General features: G+C 47.2%; 2 protein-coding genes across 5 annotated transcripts in view; one reads left to right on the top strand and one right to left on the bottom strand.

Annotated features, from left to right (window-relative positions):
- ZNF609 (zinc finger protein 609) overlaps positions 1-6023 on the top strand; it is a 211167-nt gene extending 205144 nt beyond the window's left edge. For 3 of the 4 annotated variants that reach the window (XM_042941723.1, XM_042941722.1, XM_042941726.1), the window contains 4 exons: positions 29-204; positions 445-661; positions 1268-1346; positions 1652-6023. In XM_042941723.1, coding sequence (XP_042797657.1) covers positions 29-204; positions 445-661; positions 1268-1341 — 467 coding nt within the window. In that variant the 3' untranslated portion in view covers positions 1342-1346; positions 1652-6023. The remainder of the gene's footprint in view (positions 1-28; positions 205-444; positions 662-1267; positions 1347-1651) is intronic. The other variant, XM_042941725.1, reaches the window with a different exon arrangement.
- A 2251-nt stretch (positions 6024-8274) lies between these two features.
- On the bottom strand, positions 8275-24034 carry OAZ2 (ornithine decarboxylase antizyme 2; the record flags this gene model as incomplete). Its single annotated transcript, XM_042943107.1, is given in 6 exon segments — positions 8275-8638; positions 8896-8981; positions 9868-10043; positions 11299-11379; positions 11381-11453; positions 23994-24034. Coding segments are annotated over 6 exon segments (588 nt in total), but the record flags the coding sequence as incomplete, so codon positions are not given.
- Positions 24035-24323: the final 289 nt, after the last annotated feature.

Raw genomic sequence — 24323 nt, 5'->3', positions numbered from 1 at the left:
ATTGACTGCTTTATTTCTCCTTCCCCAGGTTCCTACCTACCTTCCAGCTACTCTTTCTCCCCATATGGCAGCAAAGTCTCAGGGGGTGAAGATGCTGACAAGGCACGAGCCAGCCCCAGTGTCAGTTGTAAATCCAGCTCAGAGTCCAAAGCCCTGGACATCTTGCAGCAGCACGCCAGTCACTACAAGAGCAAGTCTCCCACGGTGAGTGGCACTGGCTGCTCCCAGAACCCAGGAAGGCCATATCCAGGCTCTGGGAGAAGGTGGGCAAGCGCAGGTCTTAACTACAGTGCAGCCTGGCTGACTTTGACACTGGCGTCACCAGGCAACTCCATGATTCTTAGGTGTCCTGTGTTTGTAAGGAGTCATAGTGTGGGCTCAGAGCATCTTGCTGTCGTGTGTGTGTCTCACAACAGTGCTTTGTGTCTGCTTTTTTTTTTCCAGATAAGTGATAAAACGTCTCAGGAGAGAGATCGGGGAGGCTGTGGGGTGGTTGGGGGTGGTGGCAGCTGTAGCAGCGTCGGGGGAGCAGGCGGGGGTGAAAGAAGTGTAGACCGGCCCCGCACCTCCCCTTCTCAGCGCCTGATGTCCACACATCACCACCACCACCATTTGGGGTACTCGTTGCTCCCAGCACAGTACAACTTACCCTACGCAGCAGGTAAGCCTCCTTTCCCTACTTTTCTTTTTTTTTTTTTAAGATTTTAAGTAGTCGCTACACCCAACATGGGAGTTGAACTCACAACCTGAAGATCAGGAGTCTCATGCTCTACCGACTAAGCCAGCCAGGTGCCACCCCCCCACCACCTATCTTTTTGACTCCATCCCAGTAGCATAGTAGCATCGCCTACAGCACAGGACCCCCAGCAAGAATCCTTTTTTTGTCTCTTGTTGAGCTTCTAATCTGCCCAGGATCTTAGCCTCCTGCAGACAGTCATTAAAGCATATGACATTTATTTCCTCCCTTGGAGCTTAGGGACTCTCAAACTCCTCTAGAAAATTGGCTTTGATATTCAGAAGAATAAGGACCAGGTGTTCCCACAGCCAGAGAGAAACAAGCAGCTGAAAAATAGAGCTTTACTACACTATCCGCAGCCACTCTCTCTGGCCAAGTGTCAGATTTTATTCTGTCAGCACCCCAAAACTCAGTGGAGCCAGGAATTTAAGGAGAAACTCCTCCCAATACCCTCCCATCTAATAAAGAGAAAGTGTTTAATCAGAGAGTTCTGGGAGAGTTACACTAAACATGCCGTCCTCTCTCACTCAGGGCTTTCTTCTACAGCCATTGTTGCCAGCCAGCAAGGCTCCACTCCCTCACTCTACCCACCCCCGCGGAGGTGAGAATGGTAAGTCACTTTTTAATTGGGGACAACACCTAGAACAGGGATAGTTGATAGGTATCAGAATCCCTGTGGAGCCTAGGTGAGGGAAAGCCATGCGGGGTCAGTGGTCTGGAAATGGTGGACTGCCGGCCAAGCCTCTTGTACAAGCCTCCCATTAAGCCATGTGCGTCTGAGGAGAGCCGCGGAACACAGGTGTCCCCTCGGGGCCAGGAGTGGCCTCCCTGCAGTTCGTTTTCTCGGAGCGCCACCTTGTGGTTGTTACGCCAAAAGGCTGAGTGCCTGGTTATCTGTCCATGTTTCCCTTGCAGAACACCAAGTGCCCGGATAAAGTCAGCTTCACGGGCCCGGACTGGCTCACCCAAGGAGGTGCTGGAGGTGCCATTTAGACATCAGTTAAATGGTGTTGATCATCCTGTTTGCCGTTCCCACCATGACCGAAGGCAGACCCTTGGCTATCTCACCTCCACCAGATCCCTGGACTCCCCAACCCTCCCTCTTCCTCAGGAGCTGGAGAGCTGGTACTTAGCAAAAATATTTATTCTCTCGGCCACAGTTGAGACTGTTGTGGCCTCTGTGGAGATGAAGGCACGGGGAGCAACCAGGGGAACATGGCCTCAGCCCAGAGAAGTAACTGCTCGGTTCCCCAAGCCCCTGGTCAGCTGCCAGAGCAGTGCCAACCCCCACCCCCCAGGGAGGGACTCACAAGTACTGGGTAAGGTCTGAAGACAGCACAGCAGCCATACCCCTGTCACTGTCATTACCACAATCACCAGATCCTGCATCTCCCCAGCAGTTTGGGCCCTGGGAACTGGCAGCATGTGGAGGAATTAGAATCTCAGGAAAGAAATTGGGGGCTGTTTTCTCTGTACTTGTGAAAACAAAGTCTTCACCCATGAAGACTTCTCCCCTCTCATGTGAGCACATATAAATGCTCAGAGCCTAGCCTGGAAAGGAAGACCAAGGCATTTGCCCCACCATGGCCCTGGGATACCTGTCAGGCAGAGGGCTGAGGTCCCAACACCAGCACAGGGCTCCCCAGGGATACTTGGGAGTGAGCTGGAGCATGAATGGAGTCTGTGAAAAAGAACCTGCATCCCCACTAAGTCCTGCTGCTTCTAAGCCCCCAACTCCTTGCCCTTTTCTCTCTCTCCTCCTTACCCCTTGGTGCCTTTCCCAGGGGGATCCCCATGCTGATCTCTCCTTCTCTTTTCCACTGCTTGGCTCTTAAGACTCAGGCAGGTAAAATAGTATTCTCCCCAGCATGGGGAGATCTGGAGTCTGCCAGGTCACCTTCGGGCAAGGCCCAGGCGGGAGGCCCTGGGAGCACCCAGCAGTTCTTAGAGGTGTCCTGTCCATTCAGCCATCTGAGTATCCTCCTCATTTAGGGCCACAAATATATACAGCCCAGTTCCTCTGTATACAAGTACATGATTTTATATAGCTCAATCTATAACCCCACGTGTGCCAATATCAGCTGTGTTTCTTTGTTAACACACGTTTTTGTTTTAGGGGCCACTGGCCATGGAAAGTTACGGGTTCCTTAGACCCTGGGATAACACATCCAAGCCATTACTCCTCAGAGCCAGAGTGTACTCAGTGGAGCTGTGCTATGAGGCAGCAGACACTTCTCTGCTCTCCTTAGAAATGCAGTCTACCAGCCCAGCTTTATGCTCTTTGCCCTGGGAAAGTGACCATGATTTGGTAGCTTTATTGGAGTCACTTCTTCCCCAAGGTATGAGGAGCTTTAGCTCTTATTTCGCTTTTGAGGTATCATCCCTTTGTTCTCCTTGGCTATCTTTCCTTGACCTTCTGGATTGAGAAAGACTGACATACACCAGCCTAAGGCTAGAGAGGGGTATTTGTGACCAGAGTGCCAAAGTGACCATTTAAGAGCAAGGACTTGGCTCGGACTCCATTTGGGGCATGGGGGTGGAAGACAATAAGCACAATGCCCAGCAGAGGCTGCTTTCCAAGAGCCCTGGCTTAGGGTCGTTTGCCCAAGAGGAGCCCCTTTCACCTATAGACCTCTCCTCTAGGCTTTCATGTCAGTTGTTTTTGTTCAAGTTGGGTTGAATCCTTCCCCAAAACCCACTGTTTTAGACCACTTTGCAGGCCCCCAAGCAGCCTCCCTTTTCCCCATCATTCCCTCGGCCTCCTGCTAAACCCAGAGGGCAGGGCTCTGGGCAGTGACTTCCCTTTCATCCATGGAAGTAGTTGGTTTGGGCACCTTCACCCCACCTAACCTGAGTCACCCCCACCAAGAGGATGACTCTGAATTTCAGCCTGACTGTACCCTCCCAGACTCCTGTGGGGTGGAGCCAAGGGCCCATCTCTGTTCCTGTTTGTTTTTAAATATTGTTATGTGTTTTGTAACTGTGGCGCTGGCTTACAGCGTGCTCTGTACATATTGTAAAGAAACCGTTGGAGTAATTTTCTTTCCCACTGGGCAGGCCTGGCCCCACATTCCTGCCCCTTCCACTTGGTTCTGTAACACAGAGAAGAGGAACTTCTGTATTAGCAGGGCAGCCTTGGGTTCTGCAGAAGGGAATTTTTTTTTTTCTTTCCTTACAAAGAAACATTTGGCTCTCTGATCCTTATATCCAAGTCTCCCTAGAAGCGTAGGAGCTGAGCTCCCAGAAGAGCAGGTGAAAGCAACAATGGCAGAATAGCACTGTCTTTTCCTGGTCCCTGCTCCTTGCCAGGTCCAGTCTTCCCTCCCTGAAATAACATGCAGCAGCTGCATCAACGAAGGAAGTAGAGATCCTTGACAAGTGCTGAGTGAAGGATCTGCTGTCCACCTCCAGCCTCTATGGAGAGGAGGCACACAGGTAGGAGTACCTGTGGCACCCATGACTTGCTCAGAGAGATGAGACACTCAGCAGGGATTCCACCCCATGAGCAAAGGCTGGAATAGCTTGCTGGGACCAAGACCACCAGACCAAAGCTCTCTATGAGCCACCTCTGCCCCTTCACAAACCTCGTTCACCGGGGCTCCACACAGAGGACCTACAGGGAGGGAGCCTCATCCCCAGTTAGGACAGCCAGGGCTGGGAGAGCTGCTCTTTAGGGTTCACATCTGCTTCCTCACTTAAGGTGTGCCGGTTTCCTTCATCCCCCTTCCCTGCCTGTACATGTACGTGTACATGTACGAAGTTCCCTTCTCTTACCTCATTCCCTCCACATGTCTCCAGGTCAAATGACCACAGGCAGAATGGTTAAGAAGGCACCCCATGAAATGAAATGGTGACTCTTGAATATTCTCTCCGGGCTCCAAGGGGAGGGTGAGAGGATGTGGTTTTGGGGGTGGGAGGGTGAGACTGTAGAAGGGCTAGAGTTACTGTACATGGGCTTTGAGGTCACCCTTGTTGCTCATTATGCTGTGTACCCTGTTACCATCCCAATGTCTACTCTCCTGCCCCTGTGATTTAACTGGGCAGCTAGTTGGCCCCATAATTCTGGGCCTTTGTCATTTGTTTTACTACTAGGGCATCCCAGGAAGCTCTCTGATGATCCTCTGCCATGGGCCCCTCCTGGGATCAAGCCCCTCCCAGGCCCCGCCCCCAGCCCCTCTTGCCCCAGCCCACCCGCTTGCCTTGGTGCTCAGCCCCCCATTGGGAGCAGGTTGGGGCGAGCTGGAGGCCCGGGCTGGAGGGGCAGTGTTGCTGTTCATAGCTTTTGTTCCATTGGCGTTGCTCTGTTGGATTTAATTTCAGTCTTCCTGATTCTTCCCTTCTGTAAAGTGTACATTACCAAGTTCCTTGTTTTTTATATATATATATATATAAATATATATATATACAAACTGTACTCTTTTTGCCTTTGTACATTCAGGCAAGAAGAGAAAATAAATCTTTTTAAGAGACAATCACAAATCTGTGAGGGCTGCTGGTTATTTCTCTTGGAGTTTGCTGCTGAGCTGCCTCCTCCTCCTTCCCTGCTTTTCTGTTTTCCCCCAGCTTTCCTGATCTTCCTGGTCCTGCTCCATATGCATCCTCAGCTCTACCTTCCCTGGCTGATGGCAAACTGTTGAATCCAGTGTCCAGACTACCTGCCCTTGAGCCCTTTCTTGCCCAGTGGTGTTTTCCAGCTTGGCCACTGGCTTATCCAGGGCTTTATCCTGTGCCCTGGCCTCTCCTGTCTTCCCCCTTAGACCCCATTCACCAAAGTGGCTTTGGACCCCTCAAGTACCCTGAGGTCTATCCCCCCGGAGGCCCTGGCTTTGGACACTCACTTGTGAAACTATGCAGCTGGGAGCTCTCTGTTTAAGAGTTTGCACTACTTGAACTGCCTGGGAGTTAGAACGGATGGTTTTTAGGAATGAGTGAGAAACTGTCCCCTAATCCCCCTCCCCAATTCCAGCCTCCAGAGTGCTCTGATCCAGAGCCCAGAGAATCATTCCTGGCTGGAGGACTCCTATGGCTACCCCATCAGAACAAGGGCTAAGGATTTATGAGTCCAGAGCATTTGATCAGACTTTCAGAGGGTGGTATATTCTGAAACACAGCCCAACCAAACCATTGTTCTGCCTCTTGAATTTTCTCCTTTTCCTCTGATCTCCTGCTCCCCTTTTTTTCCCCTTTCTCTCTACTTCCTTTTCTTAATTGGCTTTGGAATTGAAGTATATTTTTAAATTATTTGTTGTATTTATTGAATAAAGTTTTTAATGTCCCTGTTCTTAAATTTAGACTTAGTTTGCCTTTCACATATCCTCCCTATCCCATCCCATCACCCCTCAAAATATTAACACCTTCTAAGTTACTTTTTTGATTGGAGTGCAGCTTTTGGGTACCATATTTCTTTCCTGCCAAAGGTCCTATCTAGCAAAATTTTTTTTTCCAAAAGAAAAGCTTAACTGAGGGCCTGGGTTTCCAATTCAACGCTTCTAACTCTAGCTGTATTGAAGGGGGTCCATCAGCAGATGGCAGCAGAACCTCCGATGTGTTTGTTCCCTATCAGTTTGAAGGACTGAGTTTGATCTTGGTTCTTTATTCCTGTCTTGGAGATTCCCCAAGTCTGAGTTCAACATAATCCTAAACTGCCTACATTAACTTGGCCAATGTCCGCATTCATGCGGACCTTTGCTGTAGGTATCTCACAGCAGTGACTGTTTTTCATTCGCTGCCTCTAGGGGTTATATCCATGGAGGACAGATTTAAGTCCTTCCCATTTCCGTTGAATATCCAGCCCCAGACCTTCCCCTAATACCATAGAAGATGGAGGTATTGCGCTCACTTTTATGAATATCAGGTGGAGTCCAAAGTTAGTAACTTGGCCAGTGTGAAAACACAAGTGCCACACAGAACACTGTGAAAATGGGCCAAAGACTCAGAAAAACTAAGGACAGCCACAGCTCAACAGCGGATAGTTCCAAAGCTATAGGAAGAAAAACCTGTCCATCACTTGGGAAAACAGAAGCAAAAGAGAAAAAAATGATAGTAAGCCCTTGAAAAATTTAAGGGACACCTGGCTAGCTCAGTTGGTACAGCATGTGACCCTTGATCTAAGGGTTCTGAATTCGAGCTCCCCACGTGTAGCCTACTTTCAAAGGGGGGTGGGGGGGGAACCTAGCTCCCTACAGTGCCACTGAGAGCTTACTCATCCAGCTGGTGGTGCAAGGGGAATGGCAGCCACACCTTTCTAGGGAAGGTATGTGCTGCTTCCTTCAAACACCTCCAGAAATGGGAATGTCAGGCATCTCCATGCAAAAGCCGAAACCCAGTTTCAGGACCCAGCCTCCTATACAAAAGGAAAACACTAAGAACAACCTGGATCCTGGGTATAGACTCTATTCTGGATGAAGCAGATGTGTACATACCTCTCTAGGGGGGTACTGGCAGTTTGTCCCAGGCTCCTAGCAACTGTGTTTTGCAGTATAATGGTGGCCCCAGAAGCCTCAGCTGGTTTATCTGTCCTGATGCAGCACTGCAGCGCTTTTCCTGAGAAGCATGTATCACACCCCTGCTACGTTAGGCTCTAGACTCAAAAGAGTAGTGGTAGAAAGCTGGTCCTGGTACAGGAATGAAAAACAGACCAACCACAACTTTAAATCAGTTTATTGACACAGTAACACAACACACTTGCCTCCCTGACACCCCCACCCCCCTCACCCAATCTAGATCTCTCCCCCCTTCCTCCCCCCTTAGGATGAGCTGTTCAGTGAAAACAGAAAAGGGCAGGCCACTTCTACACCCCCAGTCCCACCCCTAAGCCCTATGGGGCAGGGTCTCAGGCACTACTCAGAACCTGTTGAGAAGAGGGGCAGTCAGCACTATGTTCGGCCAGGCAGAGGCATCCAGTCCCTAAGAGCAGATTCCCACACAACCCCCAGGCCCTGAGTTGCTTATTCCTCTTCCTCTCTGCTCTTTGTGACCCTAGGAAAGAGACACCTTGGGTCCTGGGCCTACAGCCAGGAGCAAGAACTCCTGGCTATGATTTGCAAATTGGGAGTTTGGCTAGTGTTTTAAGGCCCAGGCACCCCAAAGAAAGCCCTGGTGGTGGGAGTGAACTTCAATGCCCCTATTTGAAATGCACTGATAACATTAAACAGATTAAGCCAGCTTAACCAAATGCCAGAACAACACTAAGCTGTAAAGAAGGAGGGGGTGAGACCTGGTTTCTCCAGACCAGACACAAATGCACACAGAGGAGCCCAGGTAGAGTGTCGAAAAACTCAAGGACACAGCCCAGGGGCTGAAAAGCCTATATTCAGGAGTCCTGGGTTGACAGGAAGCAAGGAAAGAAAATACACAGTCTTAAAAACCAAAAAAGAAAGCCCAACAACAGCAGGGGAACCTGAGCCTGACAGTGCCGTCCACCAGCCCCCCAAGCCTTGCCCCTGAACCCAGACAGTCCCTCCCCGTCTAGGCAATGTCCTCCCCTAGGCTAGATAGAGCACATCACACAGCGCAGTTTAAAAAGCTTCTAATGCCAGTTCATAAACATCTTCATTTACTATTGGTGATTACATGTGAATAATAGGTTTATACTGTTCTTTATGGAAAACAATTTCAACAAGTCAACTCGGAGAACACAATAGGCAACCCTCACCCTGAGCCCCTCAGCGTCCTTCCCTAGACAGCAAGGAGCCCCCTCCTCTGTCCCAGGGCTGCCTAACTTCCCCTCTCCCCCCACTGTGGCTCTTGGGCAAAGCATCCTCTATGACCATTAGTCCTCATCGGACAAGTTCTGGTCCAGGGGGTAAACCATGAACATCACATCTGGCCGAGAGGGAACACAGGGATGGCCTGGACGCACAATCTCAAAGCCCAAGAAGCTGAAGGTCTTCAGGAGTGGAGCTGTAGGAGAGTGTAAAAAGGATTCTGATAAACCAAGAGTAGGTTCAAATCAAAGGAAAACAAGAAACAAAGCTACAATAAAAGAAGTACTAGACCTTTACTTATATAGACCCTTCAAAAGCACTCCCACCCCTATGATTTCCCAGGGTTTATAAGGCAAACTCAAAAGCCCTACTTCACGCAATAAGAAGCCCCTTTTCCCCTCACTAGTTGCCCGCTGTCTGGGCAGTGGGTCTCAGGCTGTTTGGACTCCTCACCTCTGTCTTCCCGGCCCTTCCTGAAGCAGATGAAGACGTAGTTCACTTTCATCTTCTCTTCAGCAAACTCTAGCAGTGCTAACAATCTGCCAGAAGCAAAGAAAACAACTCAGGCCCACTACCACCTCTCTAGACTTTCCACCCCCCACCCTCAAAAAAAGGCTTCTCTGAGGCTCACAGCCAGTATTATAAATAAGGAACTCCAGGGAGAAGTTTCTTATTTCGAGAGCTGGAGTTCAGAAAAAAATAAGCCACAATCCCAAAGAAAAAAGTTACTGGATTATCTCTTACTGGAGTAAGGATTCTTCATCTGAAATTAACAGTGTTAACCAACTTCACTAACGCAGTTCACAAGACAGTAGGGGATCGAGCAAGACAGCCTGGTTTTTCAGGGGTCTTCTAAAGTTGCCAAGTTTGATGACCTTGGCTGCTACTGAGATGGACTCTGGGTCCTAACACTGCCTAAAAGGATTTCCTCAAGAGACAGGGGCCATCAAGAGAACTCTATCTTCAAAATAAAAAAAATTTAAAAAAAAAAGAAAGAAAACAAAAATCTACACCAAAAAAAAAAAAAAAAGAACTCTACAAGACTGTTTCTTACACACCTGACTGCCTTGGAGGGCCTGGCCTTGCCCAATCTAATGAAATCCCACTGTATCTCAGAGCTTCCTGGCCTTTTGAACTGCATCACTGTATGGTGGCTCAAGGGGGATTTAATGTCTGCTGAGAAGAGCAAACCAAGGGGTGATTAAATGACAGGGATTTGGTTAATGTGATAATGATTCCCTTTAACTATAACCTATGGCAGGCCTGTTTTACTGGCTAAAAATAACTTGTACAAAATGTTATCTGCTTGGGAAACCTAGAGCTAGGGAAGAAGGCAGACTCCCTAATTCATCTGTTATCCCCAATAAGCACATGCCTTTCTCTGGAATGGGCCCTCCTTCCCCTCCCCCAGCACTTGCTCCTTACCCTTCTTTGCTCCCATCAGCTAATAATCCATCTGGGATTTCTACAAACAGGCTCTGGCTGGACAGGACTGCATCCCAGGAAGAGACTTTCACCTCAGTGACCTCATACTGGAAATGGACAATGTGAGGTTTTCCATCGTTCACAGGGAGGTCCTGGGTCACAGTGAGCTTCTCGTCCTGGGAGGAGATCAGATCAGAGGACCAGATCACTACCGCTCTGGCCACATTATAGGCCCCCTAACCTAGGTGGGTCCTGGGAGTCTTCTTGGGCCAATCTCAGGGTAGCATGGGATAAACAGCACACTGAAAATATAGTGCTGCATGCTGGCTAAATAGAGCCATCCATCACTCATCAGGCACAAAGACAAATTGATGGCAGCGAAAAGCCAGCATAATGGGAAAGGAAATATTTACCAAATGTCCATGAGATGCTAAGTTCTGTGCAAGGTGCTTTCCCATTTTTCAATCACCACCTCAAGTATGTTAAGTAGTTACTAATATCCCCATTTAAAATCTGACACACTGGGGCCCAGAACAATTAAGCAACTGACCCAAGCTAGTAAATGGCAGAGTTGAGACTCAAACCAAGTCTCCCTGATTCTAAGCCCATGTGTGTCCCCCACCCCAACATCATGCTCTTTCTTCCCCTTCTCTCTCTGAAAGAGCAACATTAGCAACAAATGAAAATATATGTGAGGGTCTGGCTGGGGCCCAGCTCAACCAAAGCCTGCTTCCAGCTAGACTGCAGGGTCAATGTTGTCTCCCCTGGGCAGTCTCAAGAGACCAGAACTCAGCCACCCTGGGACCTTTCAATGCCAATCTTAGGGAGAAGCTAAACTTCTGGGCCTCAACCACAGGAGATTAAAAGGCAGCAAAGGGCTGACTGCACTAGCCCAGATCATTCTCAGGCCAGACTGCCAGCAATGTCTTAAGCTCTTGGGATGTACCCTATGCTGCCAGGATGACAGATGATGGAGCTGCAAAGCCCCTTCTCATTACCCCCTGCTACACTACCTGCCCGCCCCCTATCAGGCTAGTATGGGATGGACAACAGAATGCCTAATAGTCTCCGACAATGGGAAAACTGCTCCTCCTGGCCCTTGGTACTTCAAAAGAAACCGAGGAGTCACACCAAAAAGAGTTCTTGCACCCCTCCCATTCATCATTCTCCCACCCACTCAGGACCCTGAACCGGCACTGAAGCGCTGACCACCAAGCTGAGAAGATGGCAGTGTTTGCTGGTGCACATATCCTCCCCTCCTAGTACTCCCCAAAAGCCACACGGCAGCCTCCACTGAAAAAGTTCTTCCCGATCCCCTACTGGCCTGGCCTAAGGGAAGACCAAAGGGCCGCAATTACTGCCCTTAAGCAGCAGCTCAGTGGTATCCGAGAGGGCTCTGCTCCAAGCCTTCCAGCCCAGCGTCCTCCTTACCTTATATATTAGAGCTGAGAGAGAAGGATCCCTGCCGCCCCCTCGCCCACCGGGGATCTTCGACAGTGGGTGAGGGGCATCAGGAGCACCACAGAGGCCCCGGAACAATGTGCCTGCAGCACTGGAGCTGGGGACAGTTACTCAAAGGCAAAATACTACTGCAAGAGACAGAGAAGGTAAGACTGTAAACACCAAGACTTGAAGACTCCTCTCAACATCCCCTCCAACCCCTGCCCGGTTCTCCCTAAACAAGCACTACACCACTGCCCCCATCCTTTTGGCTTTAGCTTCCAGATGGAGTCTGCCCTCTTAAAGCACACCCATCCTCCTGTAGAAAGCAGAGGGAATCCCAGAAGTGCTAAGGGAGTCAGTTGGACATACCTGACCAGAGGAGCACCTGTTAAACATCAAACAAATCTCTGTGGCACTGACAAACCTTGAGAGGAACCAGATCCTGGCTTGCCTTCAAGGCCTAGAACCCTGTACCCCCACCAGTCCCTTTCCTTACCCTAACAGTGTCTCAACAACCTATGTGACAGAATCTCAAAACCTATACAATCACTTCTGGCTGGAGAGGCATATAGGCCTCAAGATACCACATGGATGGGGTACCATGTCCTTGAGGACCCAAGGCCACTTTTCCTCCCCAATCTAAACAAAAGAACTGAACAAGAAGACAATGACCCAAATCTCTCCACGGTCAAGAACTGAATTAAATCCAGGGATCTGGCTTCCAGATAAGAGGTACACTGTAGTACAGAGTATTATGTTCTGAGCTTGTCCCTGGTATGCCACCAAATGTTGGGCTTCCTTGCCCTTTGCTAGACTCTAACCAGGGCATGGGTGTTTAGATTATACTGACACGACTGGTATGGACACTCAGGTACATGTGTATCAAGGATGGGGTGTTGCTAGAAGGTAGATTTGGTGGGAACTAAGTAAGGAAGCCAATAATCAGATGGATCAGAGAGGGTGAAAGGCTCCTCAAGGAGCTCCCTGTGATCTCCAGGTGTGTACTCTTACTGCCACCATGATTTTCAGGTGGACCCTACAGGGCTCCAGATCTGCTCCACTGCCTTCTCTGAATCCAATTTAGTAGTTCCTTAAGCTGAGATGTAGCTCACTTCACAGGACAGCGGCAAGTGAATCAGGGAAAGAAGCAGACTGCATGTACACAACTCAGCAATAGGTCTGTCCCTTGGCCCCAACACCCCAGGCAGCAGGCAGCTGGAATGCAATGGATAACATATAGGAGGACACTGCAGTGGGTGCTGGAGCCAGCTCACAGGACTGTGCCCATCTCTTCCCAACTGTGTGTTTAATGAGGTCATGCTGGTAGCTTGAATGGCTCTGGGGGAAGTATTTACACCACAAAAATCATCAAATGCTAGAAGTCAAGGCTCCCCCCCTCCCACCCCCGCCAAAAGGCGGCTGCAAAATAATGCAAGGCCCCATTCTTCACACTATTTGCTTTATACGGCATGCCGGATTTGAGTTCTTCACTTGGGCTCAGAGTGACAGAACTGAACTCACACCTAACACGGCAATGGTACAATAACGCAAAGGGCATCCAGCTAAGATCCTCAGTACTAAGAGACAGCTGAGACAGAAAGTCCAAACCCTTCACTGCTCTAGCTCAGCTCCCCTTTCTCTCAAGGATTTCAACCAGGGGCCTGAAATTACACTTAGAAATTTCATTGGGAGATGGAGTTCCCAGGGCAATGTCAGTGGGCCCGGAGCAGCATCAACACCTGGAGGTAAAAAAAACACATGCACCATTTCCTGCCTCCTCTGGAAAACCTCAGGCCATCCTCATCTCCCCTACTCTTAGCCTCAATAACAGAAGAAGCAGAAGAAGCATGACTGAGGATTATGCTCTTTCCAATGAGGGACTTATTGGACTTATTTTCTACTGAGGACAAAGAACGATTATAATGCCCCCATTCCAATGTGTTAAGGGATAGAATAATAGAGTATCCAAGCCAGAAAAAATTATGACCGGCGGGGGGGGGGGGGGGGGGGGGGGGGGGGCTTTCCCAAGCAAAGGTACACACACAGACACCACCACCACCCCCCCACAGTAAGTTCTGTTCCCATTCCCTAGGGACCACTTCAGGCCTCTGTTGAGGCTCGGAGCACCAGGAAGGCTGGGCCACTGAAAGCCACCAGGAAAGCTGGCTTGCCTGTAGGTCAGTGGAGCTACCTAAGAACTGGGCAGACCTCTCCTCTGGGGTACAAAGATGAGATGTAGCCTTTTATACCAGAACTGCATGGGTTCACAAAACCAGATCACCAAAGCCCTTGCACTTCTAGAATTTTGGTGCCAGTTTCTCAATCTCAGACTTCTACTTCCAGAGAAATTATTCTTCCCTGGTCTTTAGATGAGAGAGCTACATTCAACCCTTGATGGGCATTCCAACCATCATCTTGATTATGAGCTAATTTTTACTTGCAAATGTCATAAGCAATGGGGCCAACCCAATGAAATGATCAGAATAAGGTGGATTCTTTTTTCTAGATCCAGAATCCCCTTGTCTTCTTCCTAGAAATAATCCCTAGAGCCTGCCCTATGTCCAGCACTAACCTATGTGTTCACTCCTCTTAAAGTAAATGCAAGAAGTCTATTCCAAGGTGACAAATCATTTACTTCTCCCACTCTTACACAAGGCTCCTGGAAACTCCTCCTCCTACCCCACAAAGTCTGCATGAGAAAGCAAGTGTCTGTGAGTGAGGGTGGACGGGTGTTTCCGGTCCCCATCCTGAGATCCACTTCCAGTTCCCTACCAGAAACAGCTACAGTTTAGGATAAACCTAGGAGACTGGAGATCACAGTCAACAACCCTCTTCATTGTCCATCATAATGGATCTGCTTTTAGTTATTTGCTGTGAATGGCAAATTGCTTCTCTTTCAAAAAACCTGATTGCCATTTCTGAAGTGAGAAGAACAGGAAGATGGGTATATACATGGTGGTTAAAGAAATTAAGGGGCATGAACAGCAATCAGGCAAGAGAAAGAAATACAAGGCACTCGGTCACTATTTGTAGATGACATGCTACTCTATACAGAAAACCTCAACACCTTCACCAATAAACTATTAGAATAAATGAATTTAGTAAGGTTGCAGGATACAAAATCAATTCATTTTATATAAATCTGTTGCATTTATATATACTAATAACTACCAGAAGGAGAAATTAAGAAAACCATCCCATGTACAATTGCATGAAAAAAAAAAAAAAATAGAGGGGTGCCTGGGTGGCTCAGTCGGTTAAGCATCCAACTTCAGCTCAAGCCATGATCTCACGGCTCATGAGTTCGAGCCCCATGTCAGGCTCTGTGCTGACAGCTGGGAGCCTGGAGCCTGCTTCCAATTCTGTGACTCCCTCTCTCTGGCCCTCCCCCACTTGTGCTCTCTCTCAAAAATAAACATTTAAAAAAATAGAATATCTAGGATTAAATTTAACGAAAGAAATAAAAGACCCATACTTTGAAAACTGTAAGACACTGATGAAACTGAAGATGATACAAACAAATGCAAAGATATACCATTACATGAACTGGAAGAATATTGTTAAAATGTTCCTACTACCCAAATCTAAAGACTCGGTGCAATCCCTATCAAAACACCAATGGCATTTTCCTCAGAACTAGAACAAATAATCATAAAGTTTGTATGGTACCACAAAAGAGCCTGAATAGCCAAAGCATTCTGGAGAGAAAAGCAAAGCTGAACGTATCATACTCTCAGATTTCAAAGTATATTACAAAGTTACACTAATCAAAACAGTATGGTATTGGCACAAAAACAGACATATAGGTCAAACAGGATAGGGAGACCAGAAACAAACCCATACACATATGGTCAATTAATCTGCAACAATGAAGGCAAGAATATACAATGGGGAAAATACAGTCTCTTCAATAAATGGTGTTGGGAAAACTGCACAGCTACATGCAAAAGAATAAAACTGTGCCACTTTCTCACAAAACTAAACTCAAAATGGATTAAAGACTTAACATGTAAGACCTGAAACCATAAAACACCTAGAAAACATAGCAGTAAGCTCTTCTTTGGTCTTAGCACTATTTTTTGGGATCTGTCTCCTCAGGCAAGGACAACAGAGGCAAAAAATAAACAAGTGAGACCACAAAGAACTAAAAAGCTTGCAAGGGAAACTAACAAAACGAAAAGGCAACCTACTGAATGGAAGAAAATATTCACAAATGATATATCCACTAAGGGGTTAACATCCAAAATATATAAAGTACTCATACAGGGCTGCCAGGGGTGTCTGGCTGGCTCAGTCAGTGGAGCATACAACTCTTGACCTCGAGATTGTGAGTGAGCCTCACGATGGGTGCAGAGATTACTTTAAGAAAAGTAAAACCTTAAAAACAAAAACAACTCATACAATTCAGTATCAAAAATAATCCAATTTAAAAATGGGCAAAGGAGGAGGGGTGTGGCAAAAAAAAAAAAAAAAGGGCAGAGGAAGGGTGTCTGGGTGGCTTAGTCGGTTAAGTGTCTGACTCACTCTCAGTTCAGGTCTTGATCTCAGGGTCATTAGTTCAAGCCCCGCGCAGAGACTACTTAAAAAATGGGCAGAGGATCTGAATAGACATTGTTCCAAAGACAACATACAGATGGCCAAGAGGCACATGAAAAGATGCCCAACATCACTAATGATCAGGGAAATGCAAATCAAAACCACAATGATACAATCATCTCATACCAGTGAGAATGGCTAATATCAAAAAGACAAGAAATAAAAGTGTTGGTGAGGAAGTGGAGAAAAAGGAACCTTTGTGCACTACTGGTGGGAATGACACTGGTGCAGCCACTGTGGAAAACAGTACGGAGGTTCCTCAAAAAATTAAAAATAGATCTACCATGTAATCCAGCAATTCCACTTCTAGGTATTTATCTGAAGAAAATGAAAACACTAATTCAAAAAGATAATGCACCCTTATGTTCATCACAGCATTATTTACAACAGCCAAGATACAGAAGCCACTTAAATGCCCATCAATATATGAATGGATAAAGCTGTGATATATATATACACAATGGTATACTACTCAGCCATAAAAAAGAATGAAATTTTGCCATTTGTGAGAACGTGGATGGGCCTAGAGGGCATTATGCTAAATGAAAGAAGTCAGACAAAGACAAATATGATTTCAATTACATGCGGAATCTAAAGGAACACCACAAATGAACAAACAAAACAGAAATAGACTTATAGACACAGAACTGATGGTTGCCAGAGGATGAAATTGATGAAGAGGATTAAGAGGTATAATCCTCCAGTTAAAAAATAAATTAAGACATGGGGATATGATGTACAACATAGGGAATATAGTCAATAATATTTTAACAACTTTGTACATGACACATGGCACCATTTTGAAACATATATAAAAACTGAATCACTATGCTATATGCCTAAAAACCAGTAACAATATAGTATGTCAGTTATTCTTTAATTAAAAAAAAAAAAAAAAGAACAGGGGCACCTGGCTGGCTCAGTCGGTAGAGCATGCAACTCCTAATCTTAAGGTCGTGAGTTCAAACCCCACACTGGGTGTAAAGAATACTTAAAAAATTAATTTAAAAAAGAACAGCCTTCTGTTCTTGTATTGGCTTTAATGTTCGAAATGGTATTGTGGCAAAATATGCCACCAATCTCAACAGAGAACAGTGAATCTTTTAAGAACTTAAGTACAGTGAAAGTGGCTTCTAAACACAGGTCCTTCTGTCACAAGATCCAAACCAAGTTAGGTTTCATATTCAGTTCAGTTGTGTCTCTACTGGTTCCAATGCCCAGCTTTTTCCATTTCTTCCTCACATCTTGCTCACTCCACTGGGGGGAAGGCATGATTTAATTTTTAACACCAAAAAGAGGATTTAAAAAGTCAGTCTTAGGGGCACCTGGGTGGCTCAGTCAGTTAAGCATCCAACTCTTGATTTCGGCTCAGGTCATGATCTCATGGTTCATGAGATCGAGCCCCTCATCAGGCTCCATGTTGAAGGTGTGAAGCCTGCTTGGGATTCTCTCTCTCCCTCTCTCTCTGCCCCTAACCCACTCACGACTGTGAGCTCTCTCTCAAAATAAATAAACATTAAAAAATAAAAATAAAAAGCAGCAGCTCAGTCTAGAGCCTGGAAAGATCAGGCTCATTAAGAACAATCAAATATATCAGCCTGAACCCGAACATCCACTTGGTCTGGTCTTGTTTTTGGAGAAGAAACAAATATACCATGCTAGAAATGAGGGTGTCAAGTATCCAAGTCAATTCAGAAGAAAGATGGGAGATCAGAGCCTATCTGTTAGTGTCTTTATTTTCTCAGTTATCAGACATGCCCTTGGAAACACTCCTCAGGATACATATGAGTGCTACGACAGATCACATCCTGCTGCCTCTAATTTAAAGCATTCTGTGAAACTGTTGCCTGAAATGTCTAATTTCATACACTGACTAGAGACAGGCACTGCACGTAGCAGATGTATTCCTGGGGAGTGTTGCTGGTAAATCAAATTTTTATAATTCAAATCCTATTTTTAAATCTCTAGGGTGCTTACTATTTAAAGGAAGGAACTTTAAATCTCTTAATAGAGTAAAGAATCTATTAAAGAATCACTTCCAGTTGATTTTTTGTCAGTTTTGATTTTTATATTTAGTTTGCTCAAAGCAGTGGATAGCCTGCTATGTAGAGATTTAATATAAAAGTAATTCTGTGGCTAACTTCCATTCAGCTACATCTAACAAATATGTGAATTCATATTCTCCTTGATACACTTTTGATCATGTTTCACTTGAATCAGTGGCCTGAGCTTGCTTAGGTCTGCACCCTTTCTCTCTGGTTTCCATTACCTATCGGAAGTGGTGTTAGATGGCCTTGGTATTACCTATTTTGTGATATCAAGTGAAAAGACATAAAAACCACATTCCCAAGCATTCTAAATTCATTCCCCTCTCTCAACCTCTTCTGATCCATTCTTGTCTCAGGCCCTACCTCATAGAACACTCTCTAGGCTCAGACTTCCCTCACACAGGCTGCTTTTACTGAGACTAGGAAGGTCTCTGATGACTAATCCCTACGCAAAGAGGAACCAATCCAGGGCTGCCATCACATTTAGCCAAGAAGAAATAGGAAGAAAGGTGGGAGGTGATGGCCACCTCCAGTCTAGTGGGACCTTAGAGGCTGATTTCCAGCTGCCAATTCCTTTCCCATATGAGAAAGGAACCCTGGGCAGATGCCAGGCATAAGTCATTTCACTAGGGCTGTTCTATGTGCCAAAGGGAGTCTACTTGCTAAGCACAATTATAAAGAAAATGACATCACCGCTCTGAATCACAGACTGAAAGCAAAACTGGGTTTTGGTTGATTCTCCATAAGAAACACACTTACAATGGCAGCAGAATATCTGCCTCTGAGGTTTGCTTATAACACAACTGATACTGGTACATCTTTTGCCAAAGGTAGGCATAACCACATATGCCAGAGGTGGATGGATAGCTAGGTACTCATGCATTAAAATTAAACCTTAATTTTACATTTTAAGTACCTTGATCCAGTTTTTTTTTTTTTTTTTAATGTTTATTTTTGAGAGGGAGAGAGAGACACAGAGTGTGAGCAGCAAAGGGGCAAAGAGAGGGAGACACAGAATCCGGAGCAGGTTCCAGGCTCTGAGCCGTCAGCACAGAGCCCAACGTGGGGCTCGAACTCACCAACCATGAGATCACGACCTGAGCCAAAGTCGAACACCAACTGAGCCATCCAGGTGTCCACCTTGATCTAGTTTGTATAGTGAACTCATCACCCAGTCCCAGACTCTCTTCCCAGGACAGAATTACTTCATTGTTTACATGGTATCAAAGGCCTAGGAAATTTTCCTAGGGTTTCTCTTATGCAAAGCATTTTATTCTGCTGCTAACAGGAAACTATCTGGTTCACTTCAAGTAACAAAATTCTTGCTCACCTACTTGGCTATTTCTGGTCTATAGCTTTCAGTTAGGCTTTACAGCCTTACGAGTCATGGAGCCAACTTGAATCAACACTGCATACTGTTTCAAAAAGGGATGAATTACTTTTTTTTTCTAGAAATGCACATATATAACATCCTCTAACCCACTCCGCAGTCCCCCTTTTTATATTTCTGAGCAGCTCTGAGGTTAAATTTGGATTTCTTGGCAGCATGAGGAATTACTATTATTAGTCCACACTGCTTTCTGAAGCATACCTCCAATTCGGGGGGATTCCCAACTATACTAGGAGTCTCTCTGGCTCTCTCTGTGGAAATGACCTTGAAGGTACATGGTAGGAAAACTTGCTCTCCTTACTATCCCATACCCAAAAAGCCATAGTGCCAATAAATAAGGAATAAGCAAAACCATATTCTTTGGGGGAAGAGAAAGAAATTCCATCACTCAGGGAACCATTCTGTGAAGATACCCAGGGTAGCTCTGATGTGCTCTCGTGCCCTGTCCACCTCCAAGAGAAAACACCTGTAGAACCAAATGCTTCTCAAAGCCCATCAGACAAAGACTGTTTATAATACAGATATAAGGCCCAGGCAAGCGCTTCTCCACATACACAGGTGCTAAGCAGGCCCTAGACAGAGACTGTCTTTTTGCCCCCACAAATCCAGGGGAGAGAAAGGCCATGAAACTGGATTTCCTTGGATTTAAACCTCATGTTCAAAAACCTTAATAAAAGTGCTTGTTCCTGTGTCTTCTTCCCTCCACCACCATCAGGAATTTTGACATTCTGGAGGTACTAATCAGAACAAAACTGAAAAGGAAGAGCTTTGTTTCCAAAACATACTGCCGGTTCCTCTGCAACTATTTCTTCCAGGAAACCAAGCCTCCACCTCTTGAGTATTTCACTAGAGCCAGGGAAGCTAGAAAGCCCATCCCCCACCCAATGAGAGCTCAACTCCTAGCCAGCTCCCCCTCCCCTCTGCGGATACAAAACACCAAGCACACAGACTGGGAAGAACATCCGGCTCTTATCGGGATCCCTAGTTAGGGCCTACCAGAATCCCTTTAGAAAGTTACAGGCAGGCCACAGAAGGCTGGGAAACATGTTATGGAAATAGGATTGCCATAACTCAAAGAAACCAGACACCCTGCACACACCACATCACACCACCCCACCCCCAGGCCAAAGTGGAGGAGCCTGATCCCAGGCCTTGCTCCTGCCCAGGACTTGGCAGGCCAGCTGGCTCCTCCCTCCACCTGCCTTTCATACAGCCAAGCCCCTCAAATTACCAACACACTAAGGGCCTTGGAGACAAGCAAGCCTGTTTTGCCACTTAGGAAGCTGGAAGGAATCTTGAGTTAAGCGAACCCAACCCCCTCTTTTTATATGGAAGCACACTAGCCATGCCAGAACTAGAACTCAGGTCTTGCAACCTCACAGTCAACCAAGGCCCTTATGTATTGGTTCCAAGTACCCAACTCTCAAGGCTCAGCCTGCAAAGGACTTGGCACCAGACCAGCTCAGTCCAGAGGACTCCAGAGACTGCCTGCTGAGACCACACCACCCTGCAAATCCCACTGTGGAGACAAAAACATAAAAACAGAAAAAAAAAAAACCCATCTCTTATACCCTTTTAGCAGACTTCCCCGTAGGTTTCTCTGCTTCCCTCCACCCCTGCACGTCATCCAGCCCTCTCTCATACCTGCTGTCTTATCCTCATCACACACGGCTTTCTTTATCACAAGCAATACCTTTTGCATCCACCTCCACCTCCTCAGCTCCAGAGGGGCTGGGTAGAGAAGATGGAATAAAAGCGGGAATTGCAAAGGGACATGGACGTGGATAGCCTCCGAAAAAAAAAAAAACAGAATGGGACTGTAAAGAAGCCTTGAGAGGTGGGGGTAATGGGTCAAATACAACCATAACAAACCAGGAAATGAGGGGTGGATTTTCTTTCTGCATGTTGGGAAGAAATAGAGGTGTGGGGGCTAGATAAGAGTCTGAGAATGAGAATGTCTAATGCCTGAGAACTGAGTAACTCAAGGTAGGAGAATTTAAGAGGCTGTTGTGGGTATCTTGGGAATTTCTGGATAGTACCTGAGAAAGAAAAACTAAGAAACCCCTGAAGGAGACAAGGCCCTTTTCAGTAGAGAAAGAGCTGACATTCACTAAAGAAATATGATGGGAAAGGTCTTGAGGGGGAGGGGGCGGAGGCAGTGTTTCTTAACCCTGGCTGCACATTACAAAGAATTAACCTAGGGAGCTTTAAAAATACATACAAATAACCAAGCCCCACCCTAGGCCTTACACCAGCTCTTTGAAGGTGGGGTCCAGGTGACTGATTTTTTCAAATGTGCAGCCAGTGTTGAGAAACATGGAGATACAAGAAAAGCTAAAAACACAGCTGGAATATTTAAGGATGGTGCTGCTAAAGGACCGGGAAAAGGCAAGTTAGAGACCAGCTTAGGGAGAAGGGAGCCCAAGTTTGGGAGGACCCCTGAATGGTAGGTAGAGCCCTATGGGAAGAAAAGCAATAAGGAAGGGTAAGTTTGTAAAAAGAACTATAGTCTAGCTCTGGAGACACCACCACACAATTTAAGGAGGATATACAGGGAACAGACCTGCTTGCAAAACAATGAGGCCCAAGTATGGGGCAGAGGCCATAAGGCCAATTCTGGGGACAAAGGGTCTGGTGTAGAGAACTAAATGAGCTTCAGCCTCATTTCGGAAAGGACAGCAACAAGTCTAGGGGGTAAAATGAGGAAGACAATGAGACCCAAATTGTAAATAGAAGGCGTAAATAGAAGGCATTCTGATGTATAAAAAAACAACAAGGGTTAAAAATTGTGGGGAAACAGGATTATGGAGCAGTTTCAAAGAGTGTGAGGGCAGAAATACAGAGTATATTTGAAGAAGAGATGGATGACAACAAGGGCTGCCTTGGGAAAAAGAGAAGTAGAGAGAGGAAAGCTGAGTGATAAATTCTGCCTAGCTTGGGCAGGGGCAAGTATGTATGAGGCAAGTTCAGAAAACCACTGGTGCTGTTTCAGAAGGACGTGCAGCCTTTCTCTCCAATTAATGGGGGAAGACTGGGATCAGATTTTGAGGGAAGAAACTTGCAAAGGCCCAGTATCCAGAGTTTGGGGCCTGATCTGCAGGCACTGGAGGTACAGAGAAAGAAAGGAGGCCTTCAATAGAAACAGGGTGGGCTGAGTTCTGTGATCTAATGATGGGATTCAATTAAGAAGGGAAGAATAAGAGTAAAATGAGTTCCAGCTGAGATCAAGTGTTTAGAGGCTAGGAGAGTTTATAAGAGTGTTGGGGGGAACCCCACTAAGGGAACAGGACGGCAAACAGAAGTCCAAAGTGTTTGAAAAATAAAAGGAAGAAGGTTGGGAGCCAGGGATAAACGAGCTAACTGGGAAAGGGGTGTCGAGGGAGGAAGAATGGGAAAAGATAAAGCAGGAGTTAAGGGACCAGAGGGACAGTGGGGCATCACTGTAAAAACTATTAGGCCTGAGAAAAGCGGGGGAGGGGAAGGGGTAATGAGTCCAGTTGAGAGCTGAAGGTTGGAGCCTAACTGGGGGAGGGGCGGCATGATAAGACAGGGGTTTGGAGGATGCAGTTTCAAGGAAAGAGAGTCAAAGCCAAGGGTTAAGTAACTAAAGAGGGAGGAAGATAGATTTGGGGAAATGGGAAACAATCTGGGGAATGTGGATGAAGGAGAAAGCCCAGTTTGGGGAATGGGGCACCGTCCGACAGGACTTAAAGGAAATGGGGGCTGGATTCGAAGGTTGAGTCCTGGTTTGCGTGGGGGTTGGGGGTGGGGGCTTTGCGGGAGAAGGAGGCCCGGATGAGGGGGATGGGCCAGGCTGGAGGGAAGGGGCTAAAGGGCGGAAGGAGGCCCCGTTGCGGGTTTGGGGCTTGGACTGGGGTGGCTGAAGTAGGGAAAGGACCCAGTGGGGGGGTGGGCAGGACCCCGCTGTGGGAGCGGGAACCGGCCGGGGATGGGGGGAGGCCCTCTGAGGCAGATGCGGGGAGGATGGGGGCGGGGAGCCTGGGCCGGGCCGTTACCTGTCCTGGGTGTTTATCATCCTCGGCGACTCTGCTCAGGGTGAGAGGAGGCGGCGCAGGGAATGGGTAGGTGGATGAGAGGGTGGGTGTGGGGTCGCGCGCGCGGGGCCGATCTCTGCGGGCTAAGTCCCTGTCAGGCCGCGGGCCCAGAGCCCTCCTCCTGCCTCAGCGAGCGCCTGCCTTCAACTGACCCTCCCCGGCCGCCGCCGACGCCGCCGCAACCGCCCCGCCCCCGGTGCCTCATCTGCATAGCCCCACCCCAGTGCCGCACGGTGTCCTGGGAAACTGGGGCTCACAACAAAGGGCAAAGCCCGGCCCCGCCTCCGCGCAGGCGCACCAGGGCGTGAGGGGGGTCTGGATGCGGACCCTCCTCTGCGGGCGGCTATGGCCGTGGCGGTGGCTTTAAGTTGCGCAGCAGGAAGGGTGCGTTGTATTTCAAGTAGAGTTTTCTGAGCATTGGCCCGACCTAGTCCTCGTCCCTAGGCCTTGTTTGCATGGGGCCGAGCAGAGGTGTGTCATTTGTAGGCCCTGGGAGGATATTTTATTATACAAAACAAAATCAGAAATCTGAGAGTAGTACACATATATTTGCGCTATTCCCAGACTAAGCCCAGGTTCACAGATCTCAGTTACCTCAGCTCACAATGTAGATCAATAATCTCAGCTGCCAGTTGAGATCAACAATCTCTGCATCTGAAAGACACCTCAGGTCAATGGTTAAGGTCTAACAGTGGCTGGTGGTCATCTGAAGCCAAATCTCTGTGGGTCAGGATCACAGTCACCTGACAGCAGTGATGGAAGACACTATCACTAACTTGTTCACTTGAGATCACAATCATGCAAGGTTCACAGTCACCTCCATTCACTATCCCTGCTGGTCCTTATCACAGGTCAGTGACAACAGGTCACAAACACTGGGGCACAGACCCCTCAGATGACAGTCACTGCAGGCCACAGACACAA

The sequence above is a fragment of the Panthera leo genome, chromosome B3, assembly GCF_018350215.1.
Source record: "Panthera leo isolate Ple1 chromosome B3, P.leo_Ple1_pat1.1, whole genome shotgun sequence".
Classification (NCBI taxonomy): domain Eukaryota; kingdom Metazoa; phylum Chordata; class Mammalia; order Carnivora; family Felidae; genus Panthera; species Panthera leo.
This window is presented reverse-complemented; position numbering and strand designations above follow the sequence as displayed.